At 41.7% G+C, this 18204-nt stretch overlaps 1 protein-coding gene across 10 annotated transcripts in view; it reads left to right on the forward strand.

Annotated features, from left to right (window-relative positions):
- Positions 1 to 13693, forward strand: part of PLCH1 (phospholipase C eta 1) — a 144737-nt gene extending 131044 nt beyond the window's left edge. For 6 of the 10 annotated variants that reach the window (XM_082223827.1, XM_082223825.1, XM_082223829.1 and 3 more), the window contains 6 exons: positions 1077 to 1161; positions 4324 to 4470; positions 5106 to 5185; positions 8744 to 8803; positions 9340 to 9706; positions 11411 to 13693. In XM_082223827.1, the coding sequence (XP_082079953.1) occupies positions 1077 to 1161; positions 4324 to 4470; positions 5106 to 5185; positions 8744 to 8803; positions 9340 to 9706; positions 11411 to 13479 (2808 nt within the window). In that variant the 3' untranslated portion in view covers positions 13480 to 13693. Of the gene's footprint in view, positions 1 to 1076; positions 1162 to 4323; positions 4471 to 5105; positions 5186 to 8743; positions 8804 to 9339; positions 9707 to 11085; positions 11115 to 11410 lie in introns of all 10 variants that reach the window. The other 4 variants (XM_082223830.1, XM_082223831.1, XM_082223826.1 and 1 more) reach the window with 3 other exon arrangements.
- Positions 13694 to 18204: the final 4511 nt, after the last annotated feature.

Here is an 18204-nt window from a genome sequence, read left to right on the forward strand (position 1 = left end):
TACTGCATTTTCTGTTCACCTTTCATGACACATTGGATTGCACCCTGGAGGGACGGAAAGGTTCGTTAATAAAATTTGTCCTCTTGACAGCGTGGTGCAATGAAGCAGCTACTTAACTCTTTAATGTGAAGTACATGTTAGAAAATTGGTGGACTGCCCTCCCTGTTGGGGGGCATCTGTCTCCCTCATTAACATTCAGGAGGAGTTTAAAAACATTTCCGCTCACCCAGGCATTTGGTGGCTGAGAGAAACTGTTCCTGCAAACCTTGTTCAGCTGTGAGCCTATGTCTTCAGAGATGTGTTCAGGTGTTTTCAATGTTTTTAGATGTTCCAAACATGTTTTTATTTTAGGTTTAATTGCACTGCTTTCTTGCTTGCTCTCCTGGACTCCTGTGGGAGGAAGGGCAAGATAGAAATAAATTTGAAAAACAAACAAACATAAAGAAACATTTTAAGCAACATGCTGATATTTAGAACAGACAAGTGAAACAAATTTCAATTAGTAAAAATAAGAGCTTGGATTATGGCTCTGCAAGATCTCAGGAAGGGAAGTCTGTCTTAGGATTCTTTAACAGGTTATTTAAGGAACCTGTGACCCTTCAGATGCTATCTGGATCCAACTCCCATCTATCTCAGCCAGTCAAGGATGGTGTGAGTTGTAGTTCCAGCAACATCAGGAGGACCCCAAACCCAAATGCTAGTGATGTTAAGAATGTTATCAAGCACAGAGCTGTGGGCCACAATATTCTCATTGTGAGGGAGTGTTAGACTTGAGCCCCAAATTGCCTGAAAACAGCCTATGCTTGTCTCCAGAATCCTAATGATCTGTCTCAGCCCCTTGCTATAAAAGAATTATCAAGACCGCAACAGATGAATCCACATTTTGGCTTCTGAACAAATTCAAACCTCAACTTTTGCTTTTAATTACTTGGTTGTGATCTAATATAATGGAAAAATTGTAACCTAATATATTATGCTGGTAGGTCTATAAAATTGCTGTCTTGTGGGCACGCTTTGGAAAGATGAAATAATTATTTGAGATGTGTATTTTCTGTTTCCAAAAATGTCTCAAGCAGATAATCGACCCATTTGTTGAGGTGGAAATTATTGGGTTACCGGTCGACTGCTGCAAAGACCAGACCAGGGTGGTGGATGACAATGGTAAGAGGCTGCAAGCTGTATGTATGTTTGTTATATGCAAGCTGTAAGTGTTGTCAGGAGGGATTGATTGTAAAACTGCTCTGGAAAATGTAGCTTTGTGAGGAGAATGGGGGTCTCCTAAGAAGTCTCAAAAACCTTAACAAACCACAGCTCCCAGAATTATTTGGGTAAAGCTATGACTGTTTAAGGTGATATCATATTGTTTTAAATGCATGTTATGAGTGTGGCCTTAATAATGTTCCTTCAGGTATTCAATTTCTCATCTCCTGCCAATTTCAGTTCCCCATTTCTACTGGGCATATGTGATTAGCATTATTTTTATATCATCTCAGTACTTTTCCATTATTCAAGACACTTGTCATTTTGCCTATATTCTTCTGCCCCTGGTATCAGTTCTTCTTTGCCTCCTATTTTGGCTAAGCCTCCATCTGCGAATCTATGGTTTGCACTTCTTTATTGTGAAATTTGGCTTGTTCTTTCTGCCAGCGACAATGAGTGCTTTTGAAATCAGAATATCAAGCACAGTTTTCCAGTATGAGTTGGAGTCTTTTATATATACCATGCTACCACTAATTAATATTAAACAATTGAATGTGTTGCTTCGTGAAGATTCACCAGAGCCCTCCAAAAGGGACTGCCCAAAGGTTAAGTTATCGCTAAGCACAAGTTATTTGGACAGAATCTGATGTTCGTTTTAGCAGATACGATCACAGTATGAATGACAAGCCACAGTTGTTATAAAGAGTAGGCTCAAATTCTGTAGATAATGAGAAGGTTAGAGAATGGGTAAAAAAAAAATCCCCCTTATCGAGAGTTATGGAAGAGGGCAGGGCCAAGCAATTACTGAATTTCTGTCACAATGGACAAGAAGCGACAGCACTGAAAATTTGTGTTAGGTAACACAATACTCAGAAACAGCCATTCAGAAGAGCTAACAAAAATGTCATGTTATTCGTTGAATGGCTATTGATTTCCTCATCACTGCCAGTGTCAGGGTAAGAAATAATTGCTTGTCCTCCTGCTCTATCAAGCTTTGGAGCTACCTTTTGGTAGATGGCCTTATTTTTACCCCTGAACTTTCAACTTTCTCTTTTCTGTTGGAGTAGCAACTTAAAGAGGTCCCTTCTCCTTTTCTTGGTCATTGCATTTCATTCATTTTATCAGGGAACATTTAAAACAAGGTGAGAAAGAAGCATGTCAGTGGATTTCTTGTTTGTTTGAGTTGAAGTCATCTATAGCATCAATACTGGGCACCCCCTCCAATTTTTTTTTCTTTTCATTTTATAACACAACTAAACAACACAAACAGAAAAACAAAACAAACAAATTATTGTCCTATCCTTATTTTTTCTAAACATTGTTAGGTGAGCTTCCCCAAGTCCCCCCTATCTGATTTTCATTTTACCTCATCTTTAGCAGTTTACATATATCATAATTTCTAACCATTTTTTTTATCACGCTTACTTTTACCATAAAAATCTTCACATTTTATCACTTACAAATACTATATTAAAATACACTATATTCTACTTCTAATGCTACAGCCTATATCCACTTCCAAAGCCATTCTAAGATTTAAATATTAACATATTTTTTCAAATATTCTTTAAACTTCTTCCAATCATCTTCCACCGTCTTTTCTCTCTGATCTCGGAGTCTCCCAGTCAGGTCGGCTAGTTCCATATAGTCAATACTGGGCATCCTGTGGCTGGGCCAGCCTTGGGCATTATTTGGCCCCAATATTTGGTCCGCTCCCTGTCCCACTGTGGTTCCAATCATGTCCCCTTTGTATTTGTGGGGGAAAGGGGATGCAACTTCTCATTCCATGCAGACTGACACTGTGCACTTAACCTCTTTATGTTAGTTGGGTACTTACTGGAGTGTTTTTGAGCATTGTGGGAATGGACTAGTTGAAATTTCATCTTGGCTCCTATTGCTAGAATTGACCTGAGAGCAGAGGATTTTGCCCGAGCTCAGAAATGCTCCAAAATGTCCATGGGTTGTGCACACAAGCACCACTCCTAATGTATGAGTGCGCATTGTCAAACCCACTCATATCAACAACCTTCTCATGTTGAGTGGGAAATGTCTGACATGTGACGAGGTCTCCTGTTCAGGCACAGCACCAGGGCATTGTGTGATGCTTCATGATAATACTTGGTAGGTACTGACAGCAATTATGGGGTAACAGCATATTTCAAAAAATTGCATAGTGTAAAAGAGAATGCAATTCGCAAGTAGTGTAATTTATGAATTGACCTCACGTTGCACTGTTTTTCTTGCCTCAATTTGGCCAGGCACCAGTGTCAAGGAACATGCTTATAAACTTAAAAAAAGATGATGATAAATATACTGTAATGCACAAACTTTATTACAGTGTTCATGAGGCTTTAAGCCGGTAGGTGAAATTACCTCTATTTTTGAATGGAAGGCAGGATAACAGGAATTGCCAATTTCTGTATTCTTTGGGGATGCTGTAATTTTCAGGTACTAGACTCAGAGCTGGAATAACCCAACACAAAGTAAGTTACTGCTTGGGCTTTCAGCGTAGACTCATTCAGTGGTTTGTTAACAGGGCGAGTACCGTATTTTTCGCCCTATAGGACGCACCTTTCCCCCTCCAAAAATGAAGGGGAAATGTGTGTGCGTCCTATGGGGCGAATACAGGCTTTCGCTGAAGCCTGGAGAGCGAGAGCGGTCGGTGTGCACCGACCCCTCTTGCTCTCCAGGCTTCAGGAAGCTCTGCGCAACCCTCGGGAGCCCGGTGCGAAGCTGCGCCGGGCTCCCGAAGGTCACGCAGAGCTGCCTGCACTCCCGGGCTCGGCGCAGCTTCGCGCAACCCTCCGGAGCCCAGCGCGAAGCCGCACCGGGCTGCCGAGGGTCGCGCTGAGCTGCCTGCGCTCCGGGTCTCGGCGCAGCTCCGCACAACCCTCTGGAGCCCAGCACGAAGCCACACCGGGCTCCCGAGGGTTGCGCAGAGCTGCCTGCGCTCCCAGCCCCGCGCCTGTGGGGGGGGGAATAAAAAATATTTCCTTTATTCCCCCCCCCCCAAATCTAGGTGCGTCCTATGGGCCGGAGCGTCCAATAGGGTGAAAAATACAGTACTTAAATGACTTGTTTCTCTTCCCGCACTTGACTTTTTGTATTCTCTGCTCCTTACAGGGTTTAATCCTGTGTGGGAAGAAACACTCACTTTCAACATCCACATGCCTGAGATAGCATTGGTTCGGTTTCTTGTCTGGGATCATGATCCAATCGGCCGAGACTTTGTTGGACAAAGGACTGTCGCCTTCAGCAGCCTTATGCCTGGTTAGTGCCTCGGCTTACTTATCTTTGATAGGCTGGCACTATGGGTGAAATTACAACATGTCTCAGCCTGTGCTGGTGCTGTAAGTTTGTGGGATTGGAGGGGGGGCTCTAACTAGGTTTCTTTTCTGCTCATGAAGCTTGAGATGTGGGGTTTTGTTGGAAAGAAGGATATGCATTTGCAAACAAGGAAAAACAGCAGTCTACATCAGAGTAGGAAGCCGAGTCAAGTCATTATGCGTGGCAGACTTTGTGACCAGGACTGAGTGGGGACTGAGTGCAACTGATACCTTTGACGGCCATTTTCTTAGTGCTTCTGTCCCTGGACATTCAGGCTATGCTGCAGACATTTGCGCCTAGACTAGTTGGGCCTAGACGGAAGTGCAAGCTTTTTCTCTGGGATGTGGACATAGCCATTATTGCTTGTGCCTTTACAACCTTGAAAAGCACAGACTTCACATTTTCTGCCTAATGTCTCATGTACAAAGGGGAAGGTAGAATAAGCCCAAGCCTCATCATTGTCTTGTCTTATCCTTGGACACCTAAAGCAGGCCTGTATGCCATATATTAACATGCATAGCTTGGTGTGGTAGCATTTGACATACCAAATACTAATTGCTGGTTTCCACTTCCACCAGGCTACCGTCATGTTTATTTGGAGGGACTGACTGAAGCGTCTATATTTGTTCATGTAACAATCAATGAAATTTATGGAAAGGTAAGGGGGAGTTGTTGCCGTTTGCAGCCTACAGTGTTTCTTACAGATTTGTTGGTTTTATTCTCAGGACCCCAAGGGCCACCTTTCTCCATATGAACCAACCCAGACCCTGCAATCACCATCTGAGGCCCTTCTTCATGTGTCTCCTCCACGAGAGGTCCAGAGGGTGGCAACATGAGAATGGGCTCCCTATTTGTGGAATGCTCTCCTCAGGGAAGTTGACCTGGCACATTCATTACATATGTTTAGGCACCAGGTGAAAATGGTTCTCTATAACCAGGCCTTTGTCTGATTAGCATTCTATAACCCTTTAAATATGCTTATGGGAGCAGTAGTTATTGGTTTGTTTTTGTTTCATTATGTATTTTGCATTCCCGTTTCGTATTTTTATGTCGTGAACCACCCTGTGATCTTCAGATGAAGGGCTGTATACTAATTTAATAAATACTAATTTAAATAATTTAAAAAATCTTGTGTTGAGAAACATAACATATAATGAACGGTGATGAATCTGGGAAATAAAATATACCAGGCATGTCCAACTTTCAAGACATTGCGATCTACTCCCACTATAAAAAAAACTGGCAGTGATCTACCCATTGGATTGAGTGATCAACTGTGATCAACTACAGACCCCCCGATCAACCAGTAGATCGCGATGGACCTCCCTGAAATATACCATGCCTCTTCTCTAATGGAGCCCTCAGGTCAACTTCCAACATTATTCCACGCAGGTGGCAGAAGAAAAGTAGCATATTAAAAGAATATGGCGTAAAATTACAAAAGAAGCAGTAAATGGAACGTCAGGTTTTTTATTATTATTAGAAAACAAGTTACCCATTTTTAATGTATGCGAACCTGTCTCTAATGTTTGCCATATCTTCCCACCCCCACCCCAAACATAAAAGCATAAGAACAGTATTTCTGGATCAAGCTCAAAGTCCATCTGGTCCAATATCCTGTTTTGACCGTCCATGAATGAGTTGCTTAGTTCACTACCATGCTTCCAAAGTATACATTATTATTTAAAAGTCAGTGTCTGTAGCCCCTCTTCAGCTGTGGGGATCCATGGGCTTTAATATATTAAAGGGGCTTACCTAAAAATTGCTAGTTAGTCCTATCCCCTAGATACTGCTGTGTGTCATCGATCTGAAGACGGCCCGTGCCTTGCCCCAACTGTAATGTTCCAGCTTCTCTAATAAATTAATTAATTCTCCTTCTCTCTGTTTGCGATCACTGGGGGAGCCAGTTCAATGGTTTGCAAGACTGGGAAGCGACCCTCAGCGGGAATTCACTTTTTTTCTGAGAGAAGAGGGTTCTATGGCATTTGCTTCTCATCTAAGCACTAAATATAGTTATATATTGCAGCAGTCTTAATTGGGGTTTTGGTTTAGTTTTTAAAGGTAATTGATTTTCTTTTGAGGTTGAGTTTGGATGCATCTTAATTAAAAGCTGCCGCTATTCTGTTTTGTTTCAGAAGATGGGAGATTTACAAACTTGCTCCAAGTTTTAAAATGGCAAAAAGTCATCTTCACGAATCAAGCTTTTTCATAATTTCTGCCTTGGGTGGTTTTTTCTTTTTTTTTCATGTGGATGAATATTTTTTATAGCTGAGGGGTTGTAGCTCAGCTGGAGAATCAACGCTTTTCATGCAGAAAGTCCCAGATTCAACCCCTGCCATCTCTAGATTAGGCTGGCAAAGCCTGCAGAGTTGCTGCCAGTCCGTGCATGTAATACTGAGCTAGGTGAACCCGTGGCATGACTGAATATAAGGCAGCTTGCTACTAGCAGTTCAAGAATCCTTATAAGATCGTGACACAATCAGAGAAATGCAATGTGGTGAATTAACAGAAAGGATTTTTCAAATGAGAAAAGGCAGTTTTTCTATCAATATTTTTCATACCAATTACTATATCAGTGAGTTGGGATTTGGGGACTTGATTTTTTTCCCTCCCAGTACTAGGCACCAGTCTGGTAAAACCCACCAGTGTCTATTATCTTCTTGCTTAAATGTTCCAGTGTTTCTTTTGACAGAAGGCTGAATGTATATTTTATGCTCCGCTCATATATTTTAATGAAGGCCACCCCATTAATAACTGGATGCAATTTAGTGAGCACTGATAGCTCAAACTGGTTAAGAGTCTTAGTCTGCCTTACAGGAGGGGGCACGCCTGTAACAGAAGCCTGGAAACCATGTCATCTAGCTACAACATTAGAGGACAAAATCCTCTTTTTCCAATAGCTCCAGACAAGTATATTTGCTCAATCACCTATATAGATTTTCTTCCAATAGCTGCATTTAGATGTGACAATAAACAACCTCCACCTTCTCGAGTGGAACCACAAAGAGGAGACTGGAAGCTTTTGCTTCTGTTTTCCCACAGTTCGCCCCCCCCATTTTATCAAAACCTTCACAAATTGTGGTTAATCTTAATTATGTTTTACTGAAACAAGTCCCCTTTGAACCTTGGTTTTATGGTTCTGGCTTATTGCAGTGAATCCTAGATTAAGCAGAGTTTAGGGTTTGAATGTAATTCTAAACTGTGGTTAAATCATAGGAAGAGGTGGGCAAACGAGTTAACCCAAGGCTCACCTAGGCTCATTCCTCTACCAATAACCATGGTTTATTGTTACAACTGAACGCCTGCTATGAGTCAGGCGCAAGTGATCTCTGACCTTCACAGCTTCATAATCTGAAATCATCAATTTGTCTTTCACTCTCAGTGGGTAAGGAGAGCTAGAGCTTACTTGATTTACTGTGGCATGCAGTTCCTGCAGACTTCCCTCCAGATGTAGATGATTATAGATGCCTACAACTCCCACAACCTCTGATTGTTGCCCAACTGGCTTGGGTGGATGGAAGCTGGTGTCAAGCAACATCTGGAGGGCCTGGCCTACTGTACCTGTTATAGGTTTACTATTGGAACCATAAAAATTGCCAGCTATTACTTGATGCCCTTCAGGACTGCAAGATAGTTCCGCTCTATTCTCATTAAACCAGATTTTAGACAATGGAATTTTGAGGTTAGCCCCCTTTATCCACCTTGCTTGGTAGACGTGGTTTATTGTCAAATAAAACAGTGTTTGTTTGGTACAGTGAATTTATGGCTGCTGTTGATTTATGGCACACCCTTCCTTCCCTTTTATGTTTCTCCCCTGTCTACCTAGAGCTTCAGGCTGCTGCTTTTTGTTCCTTGTTACTCAAGTCACAAGACTTGAGTAACTCTCTTTCCCCTGGCTCATCCTTGCTTGGTGGAGATTCCTTTATTGTTGCTGCATGGACTTTGGCACATTGTCCAAGGGCTTATTTTAAATAGGTGATGTATAAATGGGTGTTTAGAAGCCAAAGATCTTTACCAGTCTCTAGTTCCGAGGAGAGTGCAGAGTTAAAATGTGTAGATAGCCAGATGTCCAGGTCTGATGGAATCCAACAGCATCCGAGAGAGCCATGTTGGCCACCCATAATTCTGTGACAAACACGATGTATCCTGTTGTTTTCAATGTGACCAAATTAATGGAAATTTAGCCCATCATTCTGTGCCTTTCTTTGCCTTTCAGTGGAGTCCCTTAATCCTCAACCCCAGTTATACAATAATGCACTTTCTAGGAGCCACAAAGGTAGCTTTTATTTAGCATGCCACTTCTGCACTTGCTGGGCGCTGATCGTCCTTTTTTTAAAGGAGACACCCCTAACCGCATGATCCGTTAACTGCTGTGTCACTTCATTTCCCATCAAGCGTTTGAAACCTTGGCCTGCTGCTGCTGCTTCGAAGTAGCCCATGTCATAAAATGCTCCTGGGCCCAGGGCAGCTTCTCACCCCAGGACATTTCTCGCAAGCTTGTCATGTGTGATTAGGAGGCCTCTCATAAAACTCCTCTGCTATCATGGCTGGCTGCCTTCCTGACAGAGAGAAATCCCCTCATACATGCATGAACTCATGGCAAGCAGTGCTTACTTTCTCCTCAGTTGACCAGGTGTGGACTTGCTTGGCTTGATCACTTTGTTTGCTTGCTTGCTTGGGATTCTTCTCCATTCATCGCCCAGATAATGTACACAAGCAGCTGTTTAGAAATGTGTTTTTGTGTGGAATAGGCCACATTTTCAAAAACCGGTAGTATTTCCCTCCTTTCCGTTCTCTATTCTCCTTTTTTAGAACAAGCAACTGATAGGGCTCCGAGGGCTCTTTCACAAGAACCCCAAGCATAATTCTGTGGAAAACAGCGCTAATTACATTCGGAAAAGGTCGATTGGGGAACGTATTCTCCGACGCACTGCCAGCGCGCCAGCAAAGGGCAGGAAGAAGAGCAAAATGGGGTTTCAGGAAGTGACGGAGCTTAAGGAGAGTGTGTCTGAGGCAACCAATTTGAAAGAGAAGGAAGAGATCCTGAGGCGTACGAGTAGAAGCTTGCAGGCACGTCCCATCTCCATGCCGGTTGACAAATACCATCTGGTGGGCTTGCCATCACCAGATCAGGAGGCACCTCCTGTTGCTGACACCACCAAAACTGAAAATACTTCTGGTAAGTTCCTTCTATAGAGGCCTCATAAATGCTTCTTAAAAACATATACATGTATTCAAGCTTTCATGGATTCTGACTCTTGATTATTATTTTTTTGGACTTAACTGTCAGGGGTCCTTTACATTTACATTTAGTGGGTATGCCACTGCGATGACTATTCCTGGAGCAAGATAGCTTGACCACAATAGTCAAAAGTATTCATACCTTCAAGACGAGATGGTAAAAATGCACTCTCTGTGAGGCTTTGTTTGCCGTTGGCCTGGAAGCTGCCACATAATTGTTGACAGGAGTGAGATACCTCCAGCATATTATACCGCTGTTCAAAGGTGTGCACAGGCTGCCCATTGGTTAATGGAACAGGCTCAAGATTTTGCTATTAGTACATAAAGTCCTTAATAGCTTGAGACCAGTTTACTCGACAAATTGCCTTGCCCCAGCCACTTTCATCTGTGGAGTTTGCACTTCCTTGGAGGTTTTTGAGCATAGGTTGGACAGCCATCTGTCAAGGATGCTTTAGCTGAGATTCCTGCATTGCAGGGGGTTAGACTGGATGACCCATGGGTCCCTTCCAGCCCTAAGATTCTATGTTTCTAAGTGCCACATGATGTCCATTCTGCATCTGCTAGGTGTTGAAATTTCAGTGTGGCAGCATCAGTGACTTCTCTATATTGTTTTAGACACCTGCTGAAACCTTTTATTTTATTTAAACAAGCCTATATAATTTATTATTTGTTTTACATTTTGCTGATTTTATCCATTTACTGTTGATAATTACTTTATATTAATGTTTATTGCTTGCAGATTTTTATTATTATTAAGCAGCTAAAGTTTTTCTAAATATAAATAAATAAAGGGAGGCCTTGACCCTTGTAAACCTTGGCATGGTCAAACTTGTGTTCAAACCCTCTTCTTTTTGCTTATCCAACAGTCAGGTGCTTTTAAAAAATAAAAATAAAAATCCATGGACAGGAAATTGGAAAAGGTCCCTATATATCCTTACTAACTCTAGAGGTAATAGGTCTGCATATGAATAGATTCCAATATCTGTGATCCTACTGTGTCATCGAGACGTTATGCAACAGTGATGAAGATTAGCCTGTTTCATGGCAGTCTTGAAAGCGTTTTAATCTGACATCACTCTTCAGTTCCTAGAATTATAGATATGCAGAAATAGCGAGAAACAAAACGTACCAGTGAAACTGATAAGGAAAAGTCACTTTCTTTTCATGAAAGCCAGATGCTTGTCTGAGGCCACTATGCATGGGAGTCCAGGATTTGGACGTGTAATTCAAGAATTTTGATAAGCATGCCTCTTGTTTGCAGATGGTGTTTTAACAGAGCTGTTTTGTTCTGTCTTTGTTTGCCATGCTTCTGTATAGTACAAATCTGAATAGGAACCCAGCTGAAGGTAATGGTTATGGTACCTCATTGACATTCTTTGCAACAAATATTACATCATGCCCGCAGTGATGTAATGAAACATTAAAGAAAAGCTTCAATGAAGTGCTATATATTTTCTCATTTCCTCATATCACATGAATAATTTGTACTAAACTTGCACAATCCCATAATTAAGTCCTTTCACAATTGTGATCGATTTTTACATTCTCCATTTACCTATTCCAAGACAAAATGTAGCCATAAACAGGTGGGTGAGCATCTTCCTAACCACTGTTTTTGTGTTTTGTTTTTAAATTGATATAGCAAAAAGTAAAAAAGCTACCAAAGAGGACCAACCACACCTGAAAGAAGCGGTCACCTCTTCTCCTGAGAAAGATTTCTCTTTTGCAAAGTTTGCGTCTCCGTTTAAAAGAGAGGCCATAGAAGCTGACATTTATGTGAGCTCACCTGTGTATGAAAAGCCGGAAAGCCTAGACTTTGCCATTGGGATAGCTGAAACCTATTTTTCCACGGAGTATTGGAAAAGTAATCTTTCCAGTGAGTCTGTTCACCCAAAGGAGGAACCTGAAAGGGACAAGAATGAAGGTATATGTTGCAGGGGTCAAAAGATGTTGAATGATGCTCTGTTTTGCAAAGAGAGAGAACCAGTAGCTGGGAATTCTCTTTCTCCAAGACATCAAGAAGTAATTAGCGTTAGATCTCCTGCAGTAGTAAATAGTACTATAACCAATTCCCTACTACCTGATGTATCTTCACCTACCTGTAGTGATGTCCGTGACTTTCATTCTATACCAGCCATACAAGATAGTGACATTTCTCATCTGATCAGTGAGGTCTCTTTAGCAGATGAGAGTGATGTGGGCAGTTCTGTCTCAGCACTGATAGGACAGTTTGAGGTCACAAATGACCAAACTAATTTGACCGTTGTTCCGAGTCCTCCTGGAATTAGCAAAAAGATTGACAATAGGAAGCCTGCACATGTTCCACATATGTCTCCAAGTGATCAGAATACATCTTTTGACCACAAGTCTCCGAGTGTAACGCCAGTCGGATCAACACAAAAAATTACTATGATATCAACCCCTCAGACAACAGAGTGTTCGCTGTACACAATTATCCATGAGGCCTCTCTTTCTCCAGCCTCTCACCAAGCATCAATTGGCAAACCTCCTTGCAAGGACGCAAAATATGTTGCAGAAGATACCTGTCCAGTGTTTTCTTGCATTTCACCTGGGCTAAGTGCAAACGCTAAAAGGAAGTGTGGAGCCAACTGGAACTCTCTTAGCAATAGCAACTCTTGCATCTCTGACAACTCAGATTTAGAACATACAATAGTTGTCCCTTTCACTTGTGTAAATTCTACAGGCAGCAGCCTAATGGAAGTGGATGGAGAGCTGCAGGACCTCTTGATAACTGCCTATGAATATAAGAGAGAAGATATGAGCCAAGTTGCTTCTCCTCTGAAACTTAAACATAATCAGGACACTCTGTGCAATGACAGTTCAGTCTGCAGAAACCTAACCAGCGAGCATCTCTCCAACACTAACCTACTAGAAGACTTCAAGTTCAGGAGCAAGAAGAACCAATATCTTCCTTACCCTGAACATCAGTGTGTTGATCTTTTGTACAATAATTATTTGCACATTTCAGACACCCAAAATGAATTGTTGAACATCTCTCCAACAGGTAACATGGAGAACTCTCCTGCTCTTAAGAATTCTCTGCCTTCTCCCTCGGCTCAAAAACAACCAAGTCCTTGTAAATCCAAGAGCCTTGGAGACTTAACATCAGAAGACATCTCGTGCAATTTTGAAAGCAAGTACAAGTATATCAGCAGAGGTTTCATTACATCTGGCATGAGAGACAAGATGGTGACTGCTCTGAAGGCTAAGAAACCACAGGCTACAGATTCCCTGACGGAACAGTTACGAAAGCTAGTGTCCTTTGATCAGGAGGACAGCTGCCAGTCATTTTGTAACAAGCAGGATGACGATTGCCCTAAAATGTTGGTGAGAAAACTGTCATCCAGGAGTCAGAGCAGAGTGAGAAACATTGCTAGTCGTGCCAGGGAGCGACAGGAAGCCAATAAGCAGAAACTTTCTAACGCTAGCAGTAATGTAGCAGAGGTAGTCCTTAGAAATAAGCCTCTTGTACCTCCTCACATTATCAACAGACATTCCACTGGCTCTTATATAGCAAGCTATCTGGATAACTTCAATACGGACAATCTGGTGGACCGAGGGGTTCCGGAGGGTGCATGCACATCATTGCGCTATGGGTACCATGACCGGTTTTATACAGATGATTCTCTTTTAGAGACCAAGCCAAGCGAAGACGATAAACCAGAAATCTATTTTCTCCTGAGACTGTAAATTGTATAAATGTACATCTCCATTGTTTACAAGCTTTCTCACAGAATGAAGGATGATCCGTAAGCAACATAGCCATTAGCATTTAAATGACTCAGAAATGTATTCTTTTCACTACTGTTTGAGCCTTGACATGAATTAATGTGTCCATTGCCATCACAGTTGATGTAAATAGATGTTGTAAAACTTTATGTACTTGGTCTTTTCCCTCATTTTTTTAAAAAAGAAATTATACACAAAAAAATGTTGTTTGCATGACATAAAATGCAAGAGGTCCTGATGTCCTGTATTTGAAATGCTTGTACAATAGAATTTGGTATGGCTATTGATTACCACAAAATGCTGCACTCAATACATTTCTTCCCTCTTTTGTCTCTATCATTTGGCTGCTTCTAAGGAATTTTAGAGTGGTTTATTATCTCCACGATGTTCCCTCCTTTCAACCTAATCACACAGCTTTTTAATTGATACCATTCTCGTCAAAGAAATTAAATACACCTGTATTTATTAGAGAGTGATCATGCTAATAGTAAGCACACCGAGGCAGTGCTGTTTCACACTAGTGAAAAGGATGATAGGGACACACATTTTGAATTCCAAATGTTGAAACAAAGGTTTTGAATTTTCAAGTACAAATTTCAGATTTTTTTTGGGGGGGGGGAGTAAAGGTAGCAAACTTGAAAGCCTTGCTTCATTGGCAGAAGGGAAAGAAAGCTGACATGCCAGTGGCATGTCTTAAAATATGCATTAGGATGTGAAGTTTGGGTTTCAGGATTCGATTTGGTTTTTGGGGGTGTGTGTGTGTGTGTGAAAAATGACCTCAGTCATACTATTTGTGCTTCCAAAGCACTGGCCTGCTTCTCTTGTGCTGAGACTCTACTGAGGATGCACATGAGGAATAATACCCCCCCCGACTCTGAAGAGAATGGAGCAAGCATTGTCCCCAGGAAGTTCTGCAATGTTTATAGACTCCCACTTGTCTTTTGAATCATGTGTTCTATTTGCTATCTTTGTTTCAATCTACACTTCAGATCTGTCTGCCATTGCTGAGTTGTAGCTCTAAAGAGTGACTTTTTACATTAGGGTGGCTAACTTTGTTGTTGCTGAACTACAACTCCCATCACCCCTGAAAATTGACCATACTGGCTGAGACTCATGGGAGTGGTATTTCAGCAACATCTGGAAGGCTGCTGGTTGTCCATCTTTGTTTTACGTGAACTGAGAATCATGTTGATTTGCTTCACGTGTCTATATCTCAGTATTGGATATCTGCCTGTTTTGAAACCAACAGTTGATAAAACATCTTCCTTACCCTTTGAGTGCATATCCTCTTAAGTATTATATAGGTTCAGTCTTCCCACATTGGTTGCCTGACTGTGGAATCTGATCTCATTGAACTAGAGAGTTTGGATTTGATATCCCCCTTTATCACTACCCGAAGGAGTCTCAAAGCAGCTAACATTCTCCTTTCCCTTCCTCCCCCACAACAAACACTCTGTGAGGTGAGTGGGGCTGAGAGACTTCAGAGAAGTGTGACTAGCCCAAGGTCACCCAGCAGCTGCATGTGGAGGAGCGAGGAAGCGAACCCAGTTCCCCAGATTATGAGTCTACCGCTCTTAACCACTACACCACACTGGTGTAGTGTTTTAATCCTGCCCAGTCATACATAGTTAATTGAATACTAGGGTATTTCTAAGGGTAACACCAAGTTCCAAAATATTGTGCTTGTATTTGTGACTGGATAAACAGTACTGCAGCAGCATCTAGTGACAGAAACCAAACACTGGATGATCAGGAAAAGGGGGAGTGGCTGCATCCCATTCAAACATTCCTTGAAACTCGGGTGATCCAAGCACAGAGGCCCAGTGCAGATGTGACATTCCTGATCCTCTGATCATGGTGTGTCACAGACTTTCTTCCTTTCTGTCTGATTTCCCACCTTCTCTTCTGTGTTTTCCTTTGACCATGGCATGATATTACAATTGCATCACAGGTAGCCATGGTTAACATCAAGATTACCCATGTCACCAGTGTTTGGAATCAGGGTTGGTGGGTAGCAATTATGGTTTGCTAGGGTGAAACAAACCATGCTTCTGGGTTCAGATATCGCACTAAGCTTGCCGCTTTGTGGTTTAGTTACCCACTCATGAAAAAAGAACACAGCAGGAGGGCTCAACTCCTGCACAACAAGCTCAGTATTTTGTGCAAACATGGCCAATTATGCCACACTCATTCCACACTTATAATAGGAAAAACTAGGCTGTTCATCATGTGCTTTTGAGACAAGGGCTTTTTCAGGAAGAGTGATTGTAAAAGAAAAAGAAAAAAAACTTGTCCAAGCTCTTTCCTGTAGACTAGAAGAATGCAACGTTATCCTAGAGGGTTTGTTCTCATTGTAAGCTGAATTTCTGGTTCAGTGTAAAAGTAATACCTCTTTTTCTTTTGTAATACAAGATATTATTTGTATTCATGGAAGAGAAACATTAAAAGAAATCCTTAAGCACCGAAATGCATGTTTTTGAAAAAAGAAACCAAGTTGAAAGACGCTGTCAAGTGAGTGGCAGTTTGTAACAGCAGTTGTTCTGTCTTGTCATTCAACATTCACTCTTTTCAAGGGGAAAACCACTTCTCAATTCACAAGATGGACAGTCATTCTGTCTAACTCAATGTAGCCTGAAGGACTGCGCTTTTTCACAGTGGAGGCTGCGGAAGTATCCGGCTTTGAAATAAAACTTGCATAGGCTGTATCTTTCTTGACCTGGCACACACTTCTAACAACAGAATTAGATTAGCTTTAAACACACCTGTAGAGAAAGCTTTGATTCCTAACAATAACCAGGGCACTCTTTATCCTGTGCACACACATACACATTTATTCTTTACTTCGAATAAATGGTTTTAAAGGTGGAAAGTAAATGCACTTGTTCCGTATGTACCTATGACATTAAGATCTCTCATTCCCCCATAGGTTAAAAAAAAGGTAAAGGACCCCTGATGGTTAAGTCCAGTCAAAGGCGACTATGGGGTTGCAGTGCTCATTTCACTTTCAGGCCGAGGGAGCCAGCGTTTGTCCACAGACAGCTTTCTGGGTCATGTGGCCAGCAGGACTAAACCGCTTCTGGCACAACGGAACACCATGACGGAAGCCAGAGTGCATGGAAACACTGTTTACCTTCATGCCACAGCGGTACCTATTTATCTACTTGCACTGGTGTGCTTTCGAACTACAGTGGTACCTCAGGTTAAGTACCATATTTTTCGCTCTATAACACGCACCCGACCATAACACGCACGTAGCTTTTAGAGGAGGAAAATCCGTAGGCATGCCACCCGTAGGCATTTCCTCCATAACACGCACAAACATTTCCTCTTACTTTCTAGGAGGAAAAAAGTGAGTGTTATGGTGCAAAAAATACGGTACTTAATTCGTTCCGGAAGTCCATTCTTAACCTGAAACTGTTCTTAACCTGAAGCACCACTTTCGCTAATGGGGCCTCCTGCCACCGCACCGCCGGAGCACGATTTCTGTTCTCATCCTGAAGCAAAGTTCTTAACCTGAAGCACTATTTCTGGGTTAGCAGAGTCTGTAACCTGAAGCATATGTAACCTGAGGTAGCACTGTACTAGGTTGGCAGGAGCCATTGTTTGTACAAGTTCGGCTCCATGGCAACACATTATATTTAAGTCTGGCCTGTAGTATGGATAATGACCAAATGGGCATGGTTTTCTCATTTTACACACTTCATTCTGCTGCTTCTGCTGTTTATAGGGAGGGCAAAGAACTCAAGAGGGATACAGTTTCTCACTTCTCCCATCCATTTCCTGGCAGTCAAACACTGAGTACTGGAAAACATATTCCGTCTCAACCCAAACTTTCAGCCATAACTTCAGACTTAAGAACTGGAAACATGGTGTTTCTTTAAACACACACCCAGAGCATTCTTAATTTTTCTGTAAAGCAAATTACATACTATTTTAAATATGTAGTGACGCTGATCCACCCCTCCTTCTAGCACCTATTGATGGTAGCAAATACTGTTTACTAATAGAGACCCAGACTGTAGGAAGGGTACCTAATATTCAAGCCATTGCACATTCTTTTAAAATGTTGCAGTTAATAAAGTTATCCCTGTTTAAAAACCCAAATGAGTGCATTCCCTCTTTATTGTGGGGGTCAGGGAGAAGGGGCCTTTCTTCCCTCTGCTGATTTTTATAAAATCTGGCTGTCATACAATATGACAAAAATGAGAAAATCTCCATCTAAATCTAATTTGAAAGTAATACATTTTGCAATAATGACATTGGGATGTGAAACTGAAAACCAGTTTTAAGAACAAAATGATTTCAAAACTGATGCAGAAAGCATTTATATTATTTGGTCTGACCGATGGAAACCAAGAAGTAGTGCGACTGCTGAGAAGCAGGAGTTTATATTGAAGGGGATGTGAGTATTAAGTATTCAGTCTAATTTTCACCAATCCTTTGATATGAGAAAAAAGAAAGGAAGGAGTGCTTCATTGGAAATCGAATGAAAACTTCATAATGTATCAGTGGAGGCTAGTTCATTAGCAAATGGGGCACTAACCCACCAACATCAGTCTGCCCTTAACTAGTCCCTGTTGATGTTTTGCAACTATAATCTGTTGCAGGATCTTAGCCAGAACCAGTTGAATATAGCAGAGCATACGCAGACTTCCAGCAGCAATTAGTTGCAGGCAGGTAGGATGA

The sequence above is a fragment of the Podarcis vaucheri genome (genome assembly GCF_965113315.1).
Source record: "Podarcis vaucheri genome assembly, chromosome: 5".
Classification (NCBI taxonomy): domain Eukaryota; kingdom Metazoa; phylum Chordata; class Lepidosauria; order Squamata; family Lacertidae; genus Podarcis; species Podarcis vaucheri.